The sequence below is a fragment of the Sinocyclocheilus anshuiensis genome, unplaced genomic scaffold (assembly GCF_001515605.1).
Source record: "Sinocyclocheilus anshuiensis isolate Anshui unplaced genomic scaffold, SAMN03320099.WGS_v1.1 scaffold183, whole genome shotgun sequence".
NCBI lineage: Eukaryota > Metazoa > Chordata > Actinopteri > Cypriniformes > Cyprinidae > Sinocyclocheilus > Sinocyclocheilus anshuiensis.
In genome coordinates this window covers 1,776,790-1,799,764 of record NW_015548309.1, presented here as the reverse complement: position 1 = coordinate 1,799,764, position 22,975 = coordinate 1,776,790, and the positions used below count along the sequence as shown (strand labels likewise).

The 22,975-nt window shown below is 38.3% G+C and overlaps 1 protein-coding gene across 2 annotated transcripts in view; it reads left to right on the top strand.

Annotated features, from left to right (window-relative positions):
- Positions 1-22,975, top strand: part of LOC107656325 (ELKS/Rab6-interacting/CAST family member 1-like) — a 298,875-nt gene that overhangs the window by 125,898 nt on the left and 150,002 nt on the right. For both annotated transcript variants that reach the window (XM_016444117.1, XM_016444118.1), the window contains one exon: positions 17,265-17,412. In XM_016444117.1, the coding sequence (XP_016299603.1) occupies positions 17,265-17,412 (148 nt within the window). The remainder of the gene's footprint in view (positions 1-17,264; positions 17,413-22,975) is intronic.

The following is a 22,975-nucleotide window of genomic DNA, read 5'->3' as shown; positions in this document are numbered from 1 at the left end:
ACGACAGCTACTGGTGTGTATTTTTCCATCTCTTAAAGAGCATCATGGAAGGATTTAAATTGTGGTTGGTTATTTTGTTATAGTGGTATTGCTTGCACGCACTTGGGGATTTGAGCATAACCCTAATGCTAAGTATTAAACTTTGGCAAGTAAGTCATCATGCAATGTTTGTGGTACAAATGTGAATGATGCCTCAAATCATGGCATAATAAGGAGAGGTGTGCTGTTAATGTTCTAGGTTATTAGATTTATGTTTGTTTGTTTTTTTGTCTGGCAGGCAACTAAATGGGGGTAAAATACCACCTATATATTTCAATATATCCTTTTTTACATATATATTTTTAATATATGTTCTTATATATTATATATTAAAATTATATAATATAATATAATATTTATTGGTTTTCAAAATGATGTCTGGGGGACAAAATATTTTTTCACTATTTCAATATTTTTTTATATATTATATATAAAGTAAAAAAAAATGTAACAAATAATGATTAAACATATATATGATATATATCAGTAAAATATATCAGTAAATTTTTTTAACAAGGAAATATATAGCTGCTTGTATATTTTAGAAGGGGGTCGCTTTTTTATTTTACAGGGCAATTTTCAGATTTAAGGGTTGCTGGCATCAACATGTTTGAAATATCTTATGTATAAATATTTATATATATGTGGCTGCAAGATGATGAAATTTCTTTTAAACCAGTTTAGTCTTAAAACTAGTTAGAGACTGCTTGAGTCTTCTTTAATTCTCCTCCTTACCCTTCACTCATTCACATACACTCACGCACATGTATGTGAATGTAAAAAGGCCATTATGGATTTCCATGTAAAGCGGGTCCTGTAGAGCAGTGGTTTGCTGGAGGGAAGGATCCAGACCGCTCCCTGCTGAGAGGTGAAACTTGACACCCAATGCTATGTACTGTACGGCCTGCCCGTCTCGTACTCCGAGACCCCAGGAGCAAGGCATGCTGGGTAGTATGCACATGCAGAGCGGCTAACGTAGCTTGTCAGCGCTGGCGGGGGTAAAAAGCAGAGGCCGGAGATGGATGTAGGCAAAGAGGGAGGCTTTTTTTCTTCCCCAGGCAGACACAAAGTATGTTTTACACAGTGGCTTTTGCATCCACTAAATGTGAGTGTGTGTGCATGTCTGTGTGTATATTTGAGAGAGTGTGGAAGAGTGTGTTTTGTCAGCTCTTACAGGCACAGCTGGGACTTGTTAGGGGCCCAGGAAACTGAGGTTTGTGGAGCAGGAGGAATAGCAGGGCTAAGGGGGGGTGGGCGCCGCCGGCCGTGACAGGCCCGTTCTGAAGCTCTCCGCCTCTGACTAGCTCCTCCATACTGAGCAACCCATTTTTAATGGATACGTACATGAGACCTCCGCGGTCAAAGTCACAACCCATTATCTGCCTCGCAGGTGAAGCCTTGTGGTACTTATTTCTCCATTTGTAGATGAGGGTCAAGTATCTTTTCCCCCCTTTGGCTCGCCGACATCTCATCACGGTTAGAAAAGATGCCCCTCCGAACTCCAGCTGTCAGGTTGCATGTAAACACACAAGCGGTAGGACTCGTGGGACGTTTTAGCCATCAGCAGGGGCGAATGGCCCTCGTGACTGATGCCGTGTGGCCACATCTGGCCTGTTTGATGGACGTCTCGAGTGTGAAGTGATGGAATGGCAATGGGGGCATATTTGGTTGGTAATTTGAGGCCCGCCTGACCTCTTTCTGCCCCCTTTAGCACTACGAATGTCTCGGTGTGAATTGTCCGTCCATCATAATGCATTATGAATCAGATCACATAGTCTTCCATAAGGCTAAATCACATGCACGACAGTCAGAGAGAGACGATCAGGACCCAGAGGGGATATCATGCACTATAAAGTGCTACTCGGGGGCTTGATGGTGAAATCCGACAGATTGCTGCAAAACAAGCCAAGGTTTAATGCGATTCATTTCGTAAACGCCCAGCTGATGTTTTTTTTTCCTTCAGCATGTTTATAATATTGAATAATTTAAGGGTTTTGTGTGCTCTGACATGCTTTAAATCCTCCTCTCCGAGCGGGTGAGAAACGCAGCTCGCTGTTGATTGCTCAACGCTAACACAAGTGCAGTGGGACACGTTAAAACCTCGGCTTTCCAGAGTTAAGCCTTTAGACTGAAACCCGGCCCTAATTAAAGGAATAAAATAAACAGCAGAAAGGCAAATAATAACATAGTAAAGTGGTGTTACAAGAGCTGGCACGGGCTGCCCTGGCGTTGTTCAGGTCCAACCTGTTAAAAAGGGGGCAAGCCGCGGTGGACGACCACGCCGGGCGTTTATTGGCATCTGTAATGTGGTCAACTAGGCTGGTGCCAAGTGCTGTGTCTCCATCCTGTACCACCCCGATTGGGCATGGCAGCTTGTCTGCCACTAACATGGTATGATTGTGTATGTCTGCCTGCCAGAATACTTCTGGGAGTGGACTGAACTTAAATCTCTTGTAAAGTGTGGGAAACGGTCCTCCGCTCTCCTCACCTTGTCCATTCAGCTGCTAATGGTGAGTTCTGGTTTCTGAGAAAGGGGCTAGTTGTTTATTTTTTATTTATTTATTAATTTATTTTTGGTGCTATAAGTTCCCACAAGTTAAAGGGATAGTTTAGCCCAAAATTAAAAATATTATTAAAAAAAGAAGATTTTTTTTTTGAAAAATGTCTGAATGTTTTTTTTGAGTTCCTATGAGTTAAAGGGATAGTTTACCCCAAACTACAAATTCCATAAAAATATTAAAATAGTTTGAAAAATGCCTGATTATGATGTTATTTATTTTTCTTTTCTTTTTGGTGATATAAATTAATAATATTATACAAATATTAAAATATTTTTTAAAAATGTCTAGGAATGAGGTTAGTTCTGGTCTCTGAGAATGAGGCTAGTTGTTGTTGTTATTATATTTATTTATTTATTTGTTTGTGTTTTAAGTTCCCTAAGTTAATGGGCTGATTTACCTCAAAGTTTAAAAAAAATAAAATTCTAAAAAAAATTTATATTTTTTACAAATATTATTTTTTTAAAAACATTTTTTATAAATGCTAGCAAGTTCTGGTATCTGAGAATAAGGCTGGTTTATTTATTTATTTATACTACAAGTTCCCACAATTTAAAGGTCCCATATTGTATACCTTTCTGGAGTTTTATTTGAGGTTTTGATGTCCTTAAGATAGACACGGTGAGTTTGTCTTTACTATACACGTTAGATGTGATCCACCTCATAGTAACAATCCTGTCAGATCGTCCATCCTTTGAGTATTGCGTGTAACGTTACAGGTCGGCCAATCTGGTTTCGTGGTTAAAGTTAACCTTTTCCACATGTTTCCATGTTGTTGCTCAGCAATGTCTTGGACGCGATGTTGTCTGGGGGTTTGGCAAAAGGAGAGTGGGACGGTGGGTGGTGCTCGGGTGGTGACTGAAGGCAGTGACTGTGTAGTTCTGACGTCAACTTTTTACGGAAGTCACAACGGTTCGTGAAAAATAGCTAGAACTTTAAGCAGGCTGTGTGAATTTTACTGTGGACTGACTGTTTTGAAACTTATATGGTAGTTAAATAGCCCCTAGACCTCAGTAATCGTGAAAAAAGCCAGGAAATTTCAGTTTTGACAATATGGGACCTGTAAAGGGATAGTTTCCCCCCAAATTTAACGCATCATAAAAATATTAAAATATTTGAAAATCTGTTTTTACCCCCTTTTTTAATCAAATAAAATTCAGTATCCCTAACTGACTTTCTGTCAACTGTTGCAAAATTATTTTTTGTTTCCTGCAGAAAAAAGAAAGTCATACAAGACTATAGAAACTATTTGGAAGGCCGCCACAGCACCTCAACAGACGTCTTAGAAGTCTGTTGCTATCCAATTCGTATGTTTGCCTTTGACTGGGAGCCATTAGAAGTATCAGAGCACCCATCATTGGGTCAGATAAAGGAAAGGCCTGGAAAGTGGACTGTTATGATTTAAAGGGTGAGTTTTTCCCTTGTTGTAAAGCAGAATACAGGCAGCTACAGGTCCTGTTTTAGGGGATCAAGGGGATTCAATTGCTAGGGTGATAAAGGGCTTTTAAGTGTTTTTTGAAGCTGCTCGGCTCAGAGGTGGCTTGGCCCTGTTTATCAGGGCTGCTGAGCGGAGCTGCCATGGGTCGCTCGGTCTGAGCGCGCTCCAAACCATCTGTTCAGCCTCACTCAGTGTCACCACACGGGTGACATCATGACATGCGGTCTGGTGAGCGGAAAAATTCCTCCTGTCCACCGTCGGAGAGGCCGGACAGCTGTAGCCCCCTCAAAGAGAAGAGTGGGAAAACAGAGGGTGGGGAAAGAAAACAAGTGAAAGAGGGAGAGAAAAGAAGCCGTCAGCGAGGGCCTGGCAGGTGTGGTGGTTTTGCTCTGTCATCACTGGCCTGACTGTTTGAACCTTCATGGCTGGATCTGGAGGGGATTACGACTGTGGCTCTGAGGTTAAGCTCTCCTGGCATTCTCACCAATGCCTTATTACTCTGATGGTTTTCCTTGTCATTTTCGTAATCAGCTACTCTTGTCTTTCACTCCAGTATCATCCATTTCTTGTGACTTGGATGCACGACAGATAGAAATTTGGTCAGATGTGCAGTTTAAGGGATTGTTCTTCCAAAAACAAAAACTCTCCATCCAAATTGGATCATGTTGTTCCAGACATGTATGGCTTAATTTTTTTCTGTACAACACAAAAAAGATTATTTATAAATTAAAGTTGTATGTACAAAAGGTTTGGGGTCAGTAAGATTTTTTTGATGTTTCATGATGCCTCTTATGCTCACCAAGGCTGCATTTATAATGCAAATATTTAAATATATATTCATATATTTTTAAAATGTAATGTATTCCTATAATGGCAAAGTTGAATTTTCAGCAACCATTACTCCAGTCAATGTCACATGATTATTAAAAAAATAATAATAATTCTAATATCCTGGTTTGGTGCTTTTAAGAAGCATTTCTTATTATCAGTGTTAAAAACAGTCTTGCTGCTTAAGCAAGTAATTTATTTATTTATTTACTTATAGATTTTTTTCAGGATTCTTAGATGAGCAGAAAATCTAAATAACAGCATTTATTTGAAATAGACATCTTTTGTGATATTGTAAATGTATTATTTATTGTTTTTGATAATTAATTATAAATGTATTATTATTTTTATTATTAATAATGTAATAAACATTAATAGTTATGTCATTGTTAATATGTCAATATCAATTAATGTGGCTGAATAAAGTATTAATTTCTTATAATAATATACATTAATTAAATGTGTAAAATTAATAGATAGATAGCGTTATGTAATTCAATTTAGTTTAAACATTAGTAGTTGTAATAATAGCCAGTTTGATCATGATAATGCTAAATGATATCCAGTATAATATGACAAAGCCTTACATACAAAAAAGTCTGTATGGAGTGTAGGATTCAGAGATGAGCAATAATTACTTTGTCTCTGCATACAGAGGACAAAAATGCCTCTCCTCTGTGTTTGTTTAGTGTCCGTTGTGCATGTAAGTATTACATATATAATTTAAGTGCCCAGTCATGGCAGGCAGGTTAACGAGGGTTTGGAAAATGGAAGCAGGGTGGTCTTGGACCGAGAGACGAATTATACACCCACAGATGAGTTAAACTCATTGGGGGCTCATTGAGAGTGAAGGATCTGAAAGACTGCCATTTCTAGTCAAACGACCAACCCAGATGCAGTTCTGCGTGGACACAGAGAAGTGTCTGACACCGGCAGAAATATCTACATCCATCCTGTCTTCAGACAACAGTGAAGCTTATCAGGATTTCAGGTAGTTGGAGTTTATGTAATGGAGTTGGGTTTGTGTTTTCGGGTTGAGGATGGCCCAGTCTTGGTAGCTGTGGGTCCCGAGTTGTTTTATTGCATTCAGTGTGGTGTTGGTAATTGGGCTGTGGCCAGTGGGGGTTGAGGGTACTTCATTTTGGTCTGTGGTAGCCTCACTCCATACACCCCTTCTGTCTTTTTCGATCCAATAAATGGCCCCATTTATGAAACAACCTTTTCATCCATCCACCATATGATGCAACCGGACCCTTAAACTAGCTTCCCGACAACTGGCTTTGGTCTGATAGGTCTTTTTTTATCTAAGAGAACGGAAAAAACTTGCTCTGTCTGTGCTGCGGTACGACCGAGTTGAATGTGTGTGTGTTATAAAGATGACCACACACGACTCCATGGTTGCTGGGTTCCCCACAGGCGGAGTTGTCCTGCCAGGCCTGTTTGTGGAGAAACTTCTGGAACTCGTCCTTCAATCAGAGGCCTTGAATTCGTTACAGACCACCTTCTCTCCTGACTTAGACCTGAGAAACAGACAGTGCAGTTTGTCTGCACCGAGCCATGTTTGATGTAGGTGAGATTTACAGTGACTGACTTTGGGATGAACATTTCCTTCCTTCCTTAAACACAGACGCAGACACACACGCATGGAAACACGGGCCGCTGAGTGGCAGTATCTGTCGCTGGTGCTCTGACAACTCTGCTGACTACAGTTTATGGCACACCGGATGAGTTTAAAGACAGTGGAAGCCAAGAGTAACTTTACACTGACAGTAGTACATTTATGTTGTATATACATTACCAAAAGTTTGGGGTCGGTTAGATTTTTCAGTGTTTTCGAAGGCTGCATTTATTTGATTAAAAAAATAAATATTTTCTAAATCTTTTATTATTTCAATGTTTAATATTTTATTAAATATTATTTCAATTCAAAGTAATTGTTTTCTGTTTTAAAATATTGTAAAATGCAATTTATTTCTGTTATGGCAAAGCTGAGTTTTCAGCAGCCATTACTTCAGTGTTACACGATCCTTCAGAAATCATTGTAATATGCTGATTTGGTGCTTAAACAATAACTATTTAGACAATAATTATTTAGATTTTTTAAAATACATTTTTGAAATGTCTTCATTCATATATTGATACGTTTTCATTATATAGACCTTCATGTCTTTCATGGAATTATACAGTGTACTTCAGATATGTATATGTATATTTTTATTGTAATTCTATTATTTGGCAACTTAATTATAATTGCTAAATTGTCAAAATTCTTAAATGTAGGTAGAATATTTCATTTATATAAATATATGAAATATCAGAATATTTGATTTAATATTTTAGATTCATGACAATTTTTTAAACGACAAATAAATCATTTAACATTTTAAAGATCAGATGAATTTAATATATTCTGCAAAAATCTACCCCAGCGGAACTTCTTGCATCAAATAGAAAGATCTTTAACAAATGTGTCACACCATCTTTCTACAAAGAGACTTAGGCTTATTGCTGGGGTAAAATCAGTCATCTGCTCTCGACCCTCAGGTTTCAAGTCTGATTTATACTCCTTTACTGCTGGAAAATCGTACAGGGTGCTCGGGTCAGGCCCACCATGTCATCCTCCTCATATCTGAGCAGATCCACTAGAAACCTCTCACCAAACACGTAACGAAACAGAGAGTCTTCCCTAAACTAATAATTCATCAGCGTTGTCACGGCCACATTAGTCACAATAAAAAACCATGAACTGTCCAGAAGCTGCAGAACATATCTGGATAATCCACGCTTGCATTTTAAAACCCTCGATGTTGTAGACATGTCATGGGGGAGAACATGGAATATGTCTTTAAGCCGCACCGACCGGCCTGTTGCAGTGAGAGCTGGGCTTTAGGGCTGTATGTCACATTGACAGGCGTAATCCCTCATTTGGTGTCCAGTGGTAAGCCTCAGTGTTCCTGTGTCTGCGCGTCTCTTCTGCTTAGTCTGAGCACATCTTTCTCCCCTGATTCCATCTGTTTTAATAATGGTTTCCGCAGGTGCCACTCCTTGACGAGCTTCATTTCCCAGAAAGCAAGCTCTGCCCTCCTCCCTCGTCTTCCTCCCTGGTTTTGTTTCGAGGCCCCAGCTGTGTTGCATGCTGCAACCTTCCACACGTTTCCCAGGTAACAAGGATTTTGAGTGGACTCCGGTGAGCTGGGGCGGCCTGCGGAGCGGTGCGTTTTCCCAGTCACGCTCTGTGTAGCGTGTCTGAAGTGGTCATGGCTTGACCGGCTTTTCCCATCTTCCACCACCTGCTCCGTCTGTCTGTCACTGTGCGTGTCTATCTGTCGATCTAACTATGGTCTGGTTTTGTTTGTTAAGCTGTCTTCCTGGCACAAGGATTTTGTGTATAAAGTTTGCGAGTGTAAATACAGGATGCTGTGAAGTACAGTATGTTTACTTCTCTCTTTTCAACTTCCCCCTCCTGTATTCAATGTTGTACAGTATGGAAAGCTTTCCAGTAATGATTTTAGTCAGATGATTGGCGAACACATAACAAAGAATGTTTCTTAATGCAAAAATGTATTTTCTGTAGATCTCAGTATTTGCATCAATTTATTTTCAATTTTTATTATTGGTTATTATTATTATTATTATTATTTTATTTATTTTATCTGTCTATCTATATCTATCTATCTATCTATCTATCTATCTTTATTCATTCGTTCGTTCGTTCGTTCATTTCTGTTCCTATAATGGTTTCAATCAGCTGATTGAAAAATTTATTTTCTGAAATGATGATTCATTTTCTTCAGGTTTCAGTAGCTGCATTGATTTTTATTGATTTTTATTTTTTCATTTTTATTTTATGCCTTTTTATTTTGCACCATTGTTGTGTCTAAATACCAGTATCTGCATATTTTTATTTTATTTTATAGAAATGTATTATATTTATTATATTATAATATTACATTTATTATATTACATAATTTATTATATAAATTGTATATTTATATTTATATTATTAAAATAAAATGTTCCCATAATGGTTTTAGTTTTAATTGAATTCATTTGGCTTTTTTTTATTTAAATTAATTTAATTCCATTTGTATTTTATTTACTCTGTTATAAACAATTTACCTCAAACCCCCTGTGATTTCATTTATTTATTTACTTATTTATTTTTACTGTGCTATTGGAACTGAAAGTTTGAGAAGAACACATTGAACACATTGTCTTGTTTTTTTTTTTTGTTTTATTCTAAATAGTTTTAGTAATGTCACGAACATTGAATACGCCATGAACATTGCTTTGTTACTTTTTTGATCAGAGAGAATCTGATTAAACAATAATCTGTGTAGTGCAAGATGATTCATGAATAATTTGGCTCATTTTTAATGTTAAATGCATATATCTGCTTAAATTTGTTCATGTCAACTTTAGGAGTACACTACACTAACATATACATATGTATGACCTCAAAGCTAACACACACAGACTAAAAGCCACTAAACTGTAATGTTGATTGCATGGGATCTTTAAGAAAATGTTTATGAAATCTGAAATTTATAGACCATGATGGTAAATTCCATAAACTCAACATCAACCCTGCGTAAAGTTCAGCAAGAGTTACGTTCTCCTCTTAGGGTTTAGAGATTACTGTGCTCTCTCGCTCTCCAGCTGATGTGATCCAGATGGCTGGGTGCTGTCAGTCCAGGCGTGTGTATGTTCCCAGAGGAGGCTGGGCCAGAGGAGATCGGTGTGTTTGTGTTTGGTTCAGGGATGTGCTGGCCACCCTTTCGCTGCGTTGCTATCAGCACTAATTAAGCTCGGCCTGTCAGCTTTTAGAGGAGCTGATAAGAGCAGGAGTGCTATTGAAGAGAAGGGGTCAGCATGTGTGTGTATGTGTCTCATTTCCACATATTTTTTTCTCAGTCATCGTTTACAGAACTCCGTCATCTCTTTTTTTGTTTAATAAATAGCAAAATAACAATATATTGATTAGTTTGATCAAATATTTGGTCATTTTGTAGATTTATATCACGGCTCTGGATCGTATTTGCTGAATGAAATCCAATACTTGTTTCTTTGTAATTTTGGGGTGCTGATTCCAAAAAATAGTGTCTGTTTTTGCCCAAGCACATCACACTTTCTCACAAAATATGATGCATTTTGTAGCATTTTTGCTTTTGACAACCATTTGTAAGGTGAAGAATACTTGTATTATCCCTTAATAACCAGAAAAACTGATGATTCCCCTCTTCCACTGAGCCTGGTTAGAATTATTTATCGATTTTCACATCTATGAATGATTCTGAAGAACATTTTTTATGCCTTATCCTGATTTCTACTTTGTTCCACTACTTTCCAGATTGTGAGTGATACATTTTGAATAATTATTTTCAAAACTTTTGACATTTTACTGCTTTTGTTATTTTGAAAAATGCATTAAAGCAAATACACACACACACACACACACACTTATGTATTTACACATAAATTTTTTGATATTTTATTTTATATATTTATTAATTGTTTTTTTTTGTTTTTTTAGATTTTGACTCCCAGATTTTCAGTAGTGCTCACAGACTTTAATTATATCTTTATTATATTGTCAATTATTCCTCCACATAACAGTATCTTCACTGGCCATTAAAAAAAATGGATTGATTTATAGCAACAAATAAAATCTGTGCAACGAACCTCTTTTTATGGAACCCACCAGTGTGAAAGGGAGAATTTCTCATTAGCATTCTCCACAAAACCACATATCAGCAATAAAGATGCTCATTTAAAAGATCTTTTATTATTACACTCCTCCTCTATACACACACAAGATTTTTCCCCAACAATCTTGACTCTGACAGCAAGCTTTTAAATTCACATTTGATGTCTAGGAAGCCCTCGTGCCAGATATGATTCAGCATGTGTTTCCAGGTGTCTCGCTTGTTCCAGTTTCGTCTCTCTTGTGGATCCGCATGCAGTCACTCAAGCACTGCTGTACAATCTGTATAATACAAGATTAATACAGCTATTTCTGTGTTCATGAAGTACAAAACCCATATTTTGTATGCTTACACACTGGAATTTATAGCTTTTGGTGAGTCAATATTAGCTTTAAAGGTGCAAGGTTGTAGATTTTTCTTTAATGTTTCACAGTGCCCATCCAGAGAGGATGTTCAGCACAGACGTCCTCTATAACTCTCCGTTATTACCAGCGGTACCAACTCCAAAAGCAGAGGATGTATCTCTCATTTTTAGGCCAGCAAAAGCAGCCACCGAAGGTCCTCCGTGCCCCGGGGGTAGCAATGAACGGTGAACGTACACCATATTTCTCCTCACGTCTCCTGCATGATACACACACGCACCGAACGCAGAACTGACACTATATTTCTCTCTCTCCCATATCTCTCTCACACACACACACACACACATCCCTGGAAAAAGGGCCTATAAAGCCAGGCTGTGGCTCAGGGCCAGGGAATGATGTAGAGTTAGGGTTATTTTTATTTTTTTAATGTGCTGGGGCTCTTCCAACACTCAGTTTGTTTAACGCGGCTGGCCTGTATTTTATTTTTATGTGCTAGATCAGGCAGTATCAGGTAGGACTTAGTACTGATGGATTCGGCTGATAACGTTCTCTGAACTCTTCCCTCCCTGCTAATGGTGTCCTCTAAATCCCTCTCCTTCAAATCAGCAGCCCGCAAATATTGAAGTGTTAAAGGAATAGACATTTATATTACAGCTTAGATATTGCATAGATATGAGTCTGTACAAATGGAAAAAAGGTGTGTGTTTTTTTCCCCCCTAGTGATGATGTTATTTTTGCTGTAAAAGCAGCCCTGTGATTTTAGGTTTGGTCTTTAGATTGTGATTGTTTTATGCTAAAAGAAATGTAACTTCCATCGGTCTTTCAATCAATTTATCTCTCCATCCATTAACCTACCTGTACTGTACATATATATCTCTCTGGCCATCTATCCATCCATCTATTCATCCAACCATCTCTCTGGCCATCCATTCATCTCTCTATCCATCCATCTTTCTTTCATCCATCCACCTATCTATTAATTTCTCTATCCATCTAACCATTCATTCATCCGTCCATGTGTCCTATATCTCTCTATCCTTCCACCCATCCATCTCTCTATCCATCATCCATTCATATTCATCAATCTATCAGTCCATCTATCAATATATCTCTCTGTGGCCATCAATTCATCCATCAATTCATCCATCCATCCATATATCTCTCAATCCATTTATCTATATCTCTACATCCATCCATCCATCTCTCTCTCTAGCCATCTGTTCATTCATCCCTTCAACCATCTCTCCACATCTGTCCATCCATCTCTCTATCCATCCATTCAAATATCTCTCCATCCATCAATCTCTCTATCCATCCATCTATTCATATATCCCCTTCATCTGTCTAACCATCTATCCTTCATCAGAGACCTAGCGATGATTTATTATCAGTTATATTCTTCTCACAGACTCATATATCCCCTTCATCTGTCTAACCATCTATCAGAGATCAGAGACCTAGCGATGATTTATTATCAATTATATTCTTCTCACAGACTTGCTCTGAGGTAAAAAAAAAAAAAATAAGGTAAAATATTGCAATATTTTGAAATATAATTTTTTCTATTAATTCATCCATCTGTCATTGCAGTATTTTGTCCAAACTTTGCTTCACATTTCTCCTCCTTTGTGTTTCCAAGAAGCTTATCTCTCTTCCAGAATGGTCACGGTTGAGGCAACCATTAAAAATTTCAAGCGGTGAAAGTCGGCTGACCTCAGATCTGCATTCGTTTAACATTCCTCCCTCATTTTGCCATCATTTACGTCCGGCTGTCGTCATAAAGTAGGAATGGCTGTGATAAGTCACGTTTAGGACCCGCCAACCTGGTCATTCCTGGAGCTCTGTGCGGTGATTCCCTCTCCGGTGGTTTAACCGGCACAGTGCGTCCCGTCACAAGCTGCCCACCCCCTCAGCTATTCATTATCTCTCCACTGGCGTACACACCCATAGAAACACAAAACCGATAGCGAACAGAGGAGGATGTGTATTTTTAGGCCTGCTTGAGGACTCCTGAGAAGAAAGCAAGAGGCTTAAAGGAATGCAGAGTTCAGAGAGAGGAAATTGAGTTTTGAGGGCAATGATGAAATACGTTGATTGATGGGCCGCTTACCCTCTCTCCGATTGGCTTTGTCGTGGGAGGAGGTGATTGGCCACTTGACCTCTTAGTGATCAATATGAACTCTTCCCTATCTCTCTCAGAACAAATGTGTGGGGGCCCATTGTGTCCCTGTGCTCCTGATAAGAGGCTTTGTCTTCTTTTAGTACCAGGAACACAAGCTCTGCCTTGCTGTCTACTGCCTACATATGAGGTTGCTTACTAAGGTAGCATCTTAACCCAAATGAAAGTGGCATAATTGGAGCACTCTACATATTCAGCAAGTCCATGTGCCACACAAATAAAGCTTTGTAGGAGATTTAACTCAGCTATTGATTCCAATCAGCTTGTTAAGTCATGACTTAAGGAATATGTTTCCGGGTCCAAGTCTCTACTCTTTTTAATCGAGAATACTATCTCAGCAGCCATTTATGAGCCTTGTATGAGAAACATAGACAAATGACGTCAGACTTAACAAGCAGACTCTGGTGTTAGCATGTTGCTAAGATAGCAATACAATCGAATGAACCTACAGATCACACAAAAATAATGGGTAATATAGTCCGTTTTTACATTTTATTTGAACAATTTTTAGCAATACTTTAAGTTAGTAACCAAGTAGTTAATCTTTTATGAGTTTTTTAAAGAAGCCTCTTATGCTCATCAATGGTGCATTTATTCATTTATTTGATCAAATACAGTAAAAACAGTAATACTGTGAAATATTATTACAATTTGAAATTACTTTTCAATTTTAATACAATTTGATGCATTTTTTAATACATAATATAGACCTCAAACCTTTGAAACGGTAGTGTATATCATTATCAACATATCCACTGAATGGGAAAGATTAGATCACGGAGGAAAATTCCCATTCTTGTTAAAAGATTCATCTGAGGAGACACGTTCTACGGGAAAATTTGGCACGGAGCAATTCCGATTCGGTCTTCTTTTCTACTTCAGACCGGTATCTATCTCTCCCTCATTTCCTGTGGTTGGGAAACGTGGGAGAAGAATGTATGTTTTCATGACCTGAATATCATGTGCATGAGTGTGTTTACATGGACGTGTGAGCATTCTCATCCATCATTTCAGACTCCTTATCCTCCATATCCCAGAGCACATCCCTCCACTTCCTGTTATTTGCCTCTCCTAATGCCGCCCTACCTGGGTTTCTGTTTGATTTTTATTTTTAGCCAGTGCCGTCCTCATGCATTTTGGCAGGGCAGATACTCTAGGGCTCATCGGGACCAGGCAGGGAGGTTATGGAGCTGAAGGGGAAGTTCCTTTTTGCCCAAAGTAAACTGACTCACCTCAGGGACAGCTGCTGCCTGTGGTCTGAACCTGACCATAATGAGCACGGCTAGTCAGGAGGTCACTGTATTAAAAGGCCTCTCTGACAGGACATGTTAGTGCTCAGAAGCCTCCTGGAACATCACCAGCTTTCATTTTATTAGTTTGTGCCAGGACACGGTGGTTTTTACAGACATGGGTGGCCCGTGTGTTTGTGGGAAACATCACATCTCCATTGCTTTTGATGGTCAAAATGACAGAATTAAGAGTTGTATGGAGGCCCATGGGCATCACATGGTGTATTTGTGTGTGTGTGTGTGTGTGTGTACTTCTGTCAGGTACACAGGCTTCTTTCTACAGCTGTGATGTCACTCTGGATAGAATCAGGTCAGTCAGTTCCTCCAAGGAACCGAATAGAACACAGCGAAACAGAGAGAAAGAAAAATAGAGGCTTTGCCAGCGATTGAGAAACTGATAAAAGAAAAATCTAATTCGCAGAAAGCCCTTGATGAAAATAGAAAGTTGCACCCTTTCCGTCAGAAGAATAGAGGCGTGAGGTTATAAAGCAAGTGTGCTTAATTTTAAAGGGGTCATATGATGCGATTTCAAGTTTTCCTTTCTCTTTGGAGTGTTACAAGCTGTTTGTGAATAGATAAGATCCCTAAAGTTGCAAAGACTAAAGTCTCAAACCCAAAGAGATATTCTTTATACAAGTTAAGACTGGTCCACACCCTCCTAAAATGCCTTGTTCAAACACGCCCCCACATGTCTACGTCACGATGTGGGAAGATTTGCATAACGCCGCCCAAATGTTCACACAAAGAAAGTAATATACAGTTTGTGGAAATTAATGTGTTTTTTGAACCTTAAACCGCATAAACACATTTCATTACACCAAATACACAAAATAATGTTCTTTTTAGCAACATCATATGACCCCTTTAAGGCTTCTGGTCTGTTATACTGGCCAAATTCGTGTTGCATGCATCTTTCACAGAGAAGGCAATCCCAGAATGCCTTGTGAACTCAGTGGGAAATGCAATATGGCAGGCAAAGTGAGACTCCATGCATCACTTCCACATTTAGCCTCAATGGCTACCACAACTTATTAGTAACACATTGTGTTTTAATATAATATGCTTAAATGTTATGTTTACTACAGTTAATAATATATACAATATATTATATTATAATAAAATGTGATAAGTTGTGATTGACAGTTATTTTATTTGCTATAGGAGAACATAGGCTATTCCGGAAGCTCCCATTGTGCAAATTTTAGCGAAAATATGTGGCCTTGGCATGCATAGTCTGTTGTCAAATGTAAATATACTTAAAATCAATTAATTAATGAAAATGGTCAAGAAAGAAGTTAAATTTTATTTGAAGAATTACTTTTACTCAAAACTTGTTTGTGCTTGGTATATTTATGCTTATGCTATCTCATTGTTAGCTTAGCAACATGCTAACACCAAACTCCACTTGTGCACTTCATGTTAGAAGTTCTGTTTTTTTATGTTGCTACCTACATAGGGCATTCCAAATCAATCTCTTATGAGGTTCCGTTTCAGTTAGCATGCTACCGTAGAAGGTAACTGTCCAGGAAGACAGTAAACAGTGAGGAAGTTCACTAGATTTTGGAACGGATCCAGTGAGTTTCTGTATATATAAGTGCTCATCGAGAAAATGAGAGGGAGGAAAAGAAAGAGAGGCATAGGGAGGATGTATTTGACACACACTTCACCACTGACACTCTAGCACACGTGGCTAACGCTAACCCTAAGACATTCTCCAGTCTGCTGCCTCTATTTGTCAATACACAGGAGGCTTTGACCATCTTAACTGCCGGTATGAGATGTTCACCCTCCCTCTCACTCCGTTACCACAGCTTTGACCTAACAGGACTCACTCCCTCAAACAGCTGCACTTTACTGATGGCTAGAATTAATTATTTGTGGTGCTTGCTTGCTATCACATCATTTATATACTACAATTCAAAAGTTTAGGGTCAGTAGGGGTCAGAAATTAAAGATTTTATTCAGAAAGAACACATTAAATTGATCAAAGGTGACAGTAAAGACATTTAGAATGTTACAAAAATGTTCATTTCAAATACATGCTATTCTTTTGAAATTTTGAAAATTAAAGAATCCTGAAAAGAATGTATCACAGTTTCCACAAAACTATTAAGCAGCTCAGCTGTTTTTAACATTGACAAAAATACTTCTTGAGCATCAGATCAGCATATTAGAATGATTTATGGAGGGCCATGTGACACTGAAGACTGGAGTAATGATGCTGAAAATTCAGCTTTGCCATCACGGGAATAAATTACAATTTAAAATATATTCAAATAGAATTCTTTTTTTTTTTATTATTATTATTATTATAATATTTACATTTCATTTGAATTTGTTTTACTGTATTTTTGATTAAATAAACACAGCTTTGGTGAGCGAAAATGACTTTCAAACACATTAAAACATTTTACTAAATCTCTAAACTTCCCACACCATTTGCATGCTAAAAAACACAGTTCACCTGGTAAACACCCTAGCATTATGATGTCAAGTTTCATATGTTCAAGTACCACAGATCTAGAGATTGTTGTGAGGACTCGGGGTGTTTTTGTGAATAGGATGTATCTGTCCACCCATCTTCCACCCTCAATACCACAACTGAGGTGAGACCCTTGAGCAAGTCACCGAACCCCCAACTGCTCACAGGGCGCCACAGCAAAAATGGCTTCCCACTGTGCCATGTGTGTGTGTGTGTGTTCACTACTCACTGCTGTGTATGTGCACTTGGATGGGATAAATGAAGAGCACAAAATCTGAATATGAGATACCAGACTTGGTTACACGTCACATCACTTTCATTAACAAAGCATTGTCTAAAGCCGTCTAAATACTAACTGTGTGTGTTTTCTCCTCCAAACAGGCAGGAGGCGCTGTTGGCAGCCATCAGCGAGAAGGACGCCAACATCGCTCTTCTAGAGCTGTCGTCCTCAAAAAAGAAGACGACTCAAGATGAAGTGGCTCTGCTGAAGAGGGAGAAAGACCGGCTGGTACATCAGCTCAAACAGCAGGTGAGAACAACCAACAGGCTGGACGTCGACACCCCAGACCAAGGCACGAGGCAAAACCATAGACTAAAATGAACACAGACCTCAGCCCTCCTAGTTTCCTAGTGGAGCTTTGCAACCTCGCCCACAGGAATTACATTGGTGAAGCTTAACCAGACATTCGTCAGCATAAAAAAAATAGTCCCACCTCAAAGGAACAATTTAGACTTTACAGCTCAAGTAACAAACATTTTTGTTTCACTGACGAATTGTGTTTTAACCCGAATAGGAGCCTCGCTTTTTTGCTTTTTAACTCCCTGACTCTCTTTCCCTCCAGGCTCTCATTGTGTTTTACTGTAAAAACAATTTGTGTTTTTACAGACTTAAGAGATGAGTCAAAATTATTGTGTGTCATAATTGAAAGCATGCCACAGATGCTGCCCACAGATGTTAAGTTGACAATAACCTGGAATATTCTCTTAAGAGGGGCGTGATTGCTCAGATATATAAGATCATACAGGATATCCTGATGGTGTGTTCATAGTATCCGTAACCAGCTGACCTTGCTGTCATGGTTCTGTTTAGCTGTTCAAGGAAAGGGCTTAAGAACAAGATCTGAAGGAGACATGTTGGGAACGACATCCCAAAGTTTGGCCATGCAAACAGGCTACAGATGTCTGGCCGCAGACCCGCCAAGAAGGGCAATTTTAGGATTATTTGACTCCTCCTCCAGGTTCCCACAAACCACCTGCAAATACATGCACACTAGTTTAAACACACACAGACTACACTGAAAAAAAAAATGGTGTAGATACTGTTTTCACTCAGAAATTGCTAGCAAATTTCACAAATAATTACACTGTTAAAAGGTTTTGCGTAGTTGTAAATAAAACAAAGATTATTGGAGTACGTTTTGCAAGAAAAAAATATTTCAGTCATTCTACTCCACTCAGTTTGTCATTTCTTTGTAATTATCTGTGAAATTTACTTGCAATCTATGAGTGAACGTTATTTTTATGCCAATTTTTTTCAATGTACAAAGAAGCGACATTGAATTTTCTAATCTTTGTTTAATGCGGTGTAGCTACCATTAATCCAGATTAGTCTCATAACCTGCACATGCATTTTGCGTCCTCGTTTCCAACACAAACCAGCCACATGCATATATACAAAACCCAGCGGCCACAGAAAAACAAAAATAGCAGGAGGACCAACACGCACATACTCACTTTAGCTCCATTCATGCTCACGGGCACATGCTCGCGCCGCTGGAAAGCACCCCTCCCTGGCTGTTTCTCTGAATGACAGGCTATCAGCGCATTGCATAGCTGCAGCATTCCACAGGAAATGGGTGTCAGTAGTGCAGATAGCTGTGGGGCTCGGCTCTCACCTGCAGCCCTGAGATCAGGAGGGCAGCCTGCGTCCCCCTCCTGCTCACTGTCAATCACAGCGGGGGGGATTTGGTTAAGAGTCGATCAGAGGCCGGTTGCTCTCCTGACATATACTAATGGTTGAGGTCAGCGATAAAGGTTGCACGCGGTGGTCCTAAATCAGGTCTTTTTGGGTAGCTTTACTTGAGGGTCAAAGTTAGGAGCCAACATTGGAAAGGTTAAGGACCCTCAGTTTGCCTGTCCCTCGTGGACACGTTTTTCCGCTTTTAATTCATAGCATTACAAGCAGTCTTTTGGCTTTATTATTTGTCATTTATAATCATTAAGATTGCAACTTCTGTTCTGTGGAAAATGGATGGCCATAACAAGCCGCCCGAAGGTGTTTGACATGGCCCAGGGGAAGGGCGAGTGCTGTCTACTGTTGCGGCCTCTGGATTAGGGTCGGTGATCAGGGTCGTAGGGTTTGAGTGACAGGGGATGAGTGTGACATAGTGGTACATAAATGGAGTATTTTTCTTTCGGTTTTTGAAGAGACAGATGTGCATAAAGATGCAGGGCTGATAATGGCTCGGAGGAGGGAAAATTCCTGGTCATACTTGTCCAGTCTTGTCAAAAAAAAAAAAGGAATGGTGTCAAAAGTGTGGCCTTACACCATGTCATAACCAACTGCAGTGTGATAGTGTCAAGTGATGTGGCGAAACAAAATATATTGCTTCCATGATACTTTTTGTCCTAACCAGCTTTGATTAGAGGTTTGAACAAATTTTTCTAATAATTTTTTAATATAGGGTTTCCCAAAAAATGCATTTTGGTGGTCTCTAAAGACTAGATTTAGTAAAAATTCTATAATGCCAAGGAATTTTTGTAGAATTTATAATAAATTTATAGTAAATATATATATATATTTATACTGAAAAAGTAAAAGGATTTCAAAATAATTCTGCATGTAGGCATGTATCGTACAGTTCAGAATAAAAAAAGTTGGTATTGGTCATTTTGTAGTCTCTCTCTTTATAATAAATCTCAAATATTTTTCATATTAGTAAATGTCAGTTATCTGTTTGTCTGTGTTTTGTCACTTCATCTAGCATTTTGCAGTAGGACAGACTGACTTCGAAAATGACCTTTGAAAATCATCATGTCATGCTGGTTAGGATGAAGTATAATATAGTACTGAAAGTGAAAATTTGTGTGCATTTTATCCTAAGAAACAGCAGCCAATCACATGACTTCTCACTTGTTTTATTCCACTACAGCAGGTTTGGATGTACTCAGTGTGTGATAAATGGAGCCCGTCATCATGTTTAAATTATATTTTTCTAGACGAGCAGATGGGACTATTTGATGTCTAACAAAATGCTGCATAATCAACACCCGTTCCTGTGATCCAGAGATTTGAAATTAACTAGAATGAAACCGCAAAAAAAGGATAGATGAGAGAAAATGAGCAAGGAAGTTTTTAATAACAAAGAGAGAGGCGAGAGAAGACATCCCGTATCTGTTTTTGTTTTGGGATGCATCACTCTTCAAGATATTTCTGATGTATTTTAGGGATTTGTTCTTTTCTTCCTCCGTTTTGTTTTTTTTCTTCTCTGGTCTCTGTCTGTGTGTCTGTCAGCCTCTGTGATGATGACAGTGTAAAAATAGGACCAACGCCTGGTGAGCGTCTTTTGAAGCGGCGGTGTAGTGAAATGTTCTCTCCATCACATCTCTTCCCCTTCCATTAATCTCTACTGCGCGCCGTGACATCTCACCCAGCTCTGATGTGCTGTCCAAGTTTTACTAGCAGACTTGAGAGAGTGGAACAGCGTGTCACTGTGGAGCACAGAAGTGGGTTTTTAAGAGTTGTCCTGTGCAAATTTGTAGCCCACAGATTAAATGGCAGAGTGAGAACTGCTCCGCGCTGCCATCACATGGTTCATTGATGTCACAATTAGCTGTGGAGGGAGGGTGGTTTCTACCGCTGCTTCTTCAAGTGAGCTGGATAAGGAGAGATCTGAACTTATATACTGCAGTCAAAAGGTCGTTCTTCACTATATGCACATGTACACAAACTCGCTCTTCTGGAAAAACAGACCAGGAATATTAATAGCTTACCCTGCACTATGCTGAATTTTGTCCAATCAAATCAAGCTGATTTTTGGATTTTTATGATCATGAAAATCTAAATTTAGTCAAGTGTTGCTGAAGTTTTGGCTGATAATGTATGTTCAAAGGTTAGGGATGAGGAAAATTGTTCCATTTGATTTCATTTAATTTTGTTTGTATAATTTATTTATTTATTTATTTTTTATCTATTTATCTATTTTTCATTTACTTTTTTGTTTTCTCCCACTTTTAATCATATAACCAATTTTTAGAATAAGTTTTATATGTTTTAAGCATTTAATACCTAAAAAATAATTTTTAGTATTTAACAAATATTTTTATGTAAGTTTTATATTTTGTGTGTGTGTGTGTGTGTGTGTGTGTGTGATAGAGATATAAACATTGTCACATGACGTCATAACATTGCCTAAATATAGCATGTTGCATCCAGTTATCATATTGGAGATAAAAAGTAATTTTTCATGTCTAATTCAATTTTGTGTCTTCACAGTCCAATCAAATAACTAGTTAAATATGAGATGTTAAAAGTTATGGCTGATATTACTTCTGATTCATTCATCAAATTAGGAATATCATATAAGGTCATGCACAGTGTTGTATACTGTACATTTTGCCGTTCATACAGGATATTTGCATACTGTGCGCAGTATACCTAGTGCTGAAATATTGCATGTTATTAGCACAAGAACAGCAGCCGGTGTGGGAGCGCGACCAAAACCTCCACCGCAGACCATCTGAGCTCCCCACACCCAGCCTCGCCTTTCTAAAAGCAGTCCTGGCTCCGACCCCGCAGAAAACACTCCCACCTGAACGAGGCGTCCAAAAAATATTTGATAAGTCATCAAATTTATCATCCTTGCCTCCGCACTGTCTGAAGAGGCTGCATTAATCCACGCCATTATCGTGGAGCATGATTCAGACCATTAATCATCTCGCTGCTCAAATGTGAAATCTTTGCGACACCTCAGCGGCTGTGAGAGGCTCTCCTCATGCACAGTAAGCTCTCTGTGTGCTGTGGAAAGGTGTAGAATGGTTAGTGTGGTCACCGCCTCCGAATCCAACCCCTCCTCTATCATAATTCTCAGCCTCCTGATGGATCTCAGCAGAGACTTCCTGCCTTTTCCCCTGTTAACTGTATGTCAGTGGACATGCATGCGTGTGAGCGTGTATTTGGGGTTTCTTATGTCAGCGCGAGTGTTATGGTGGGACTGGACTATGTTAGGTAGTCAGTAGTCGATAGCAGTACTAATGAAATTGCATAATTCTTGGTACCAATTTTGATGAACACACGCCTATATTTTAACCCATATGGTGCAGTGTAGCAATATATTTTCCTTCCATTTCTTACCTTACCCCAGAAAAACACTGCAACATAATACATTGTTGGAAATAGAAGGATGGTCATTAAAGTAACCGATATGATATGCTGCTTTAAAGCTACGTGACTGTAAGACTCCTTTTCATGGGGTCACCCTTAAATTTCTTCTACTGTACATGATGATGTATTAAAGTAGATTTTGTTCACGGATCAGATTTATTTAAAATAGTTTTACAGAGGAATTAGAAAACCATGACAACGCTCTAAATCAATCATGCTGTACAATGGAATTGCACTAATGCCTTTTTTTATTTAATTTTTTTATTTGTTTATTTTTGGATTTTATTTTGTGTACCATGATATGTTTGCATTTATGCATAAATAATAACACAATTACGATTTGTTTATTTTATTCAGCCAAAAATGAACATGTTTTATGGAAAAAGGCAAGATCAGTGCACAGTTAGCAGCTCCAACTGACAACAGTGATAATGCGGAATTATTATTGAATATGGAACCTGTGATAGTGGTTCAGTCAATTTTAGGCTGAGAAATAGTAATTAAATTGAAGAAAAATTATTTTTAAGAAAACATTTTTTGTTGTGGTGCAGATTGGCACTTCACAACATGTCATATATATATATATATACACACACAAAAATAAAAACACAAAATTCTAATATTAATTCTAATATAATTTTTGTTTATTTATTTGTTATTTAATTATTTATTTTTGTAGAAAAAAATATGGCCATTTTATATATATATA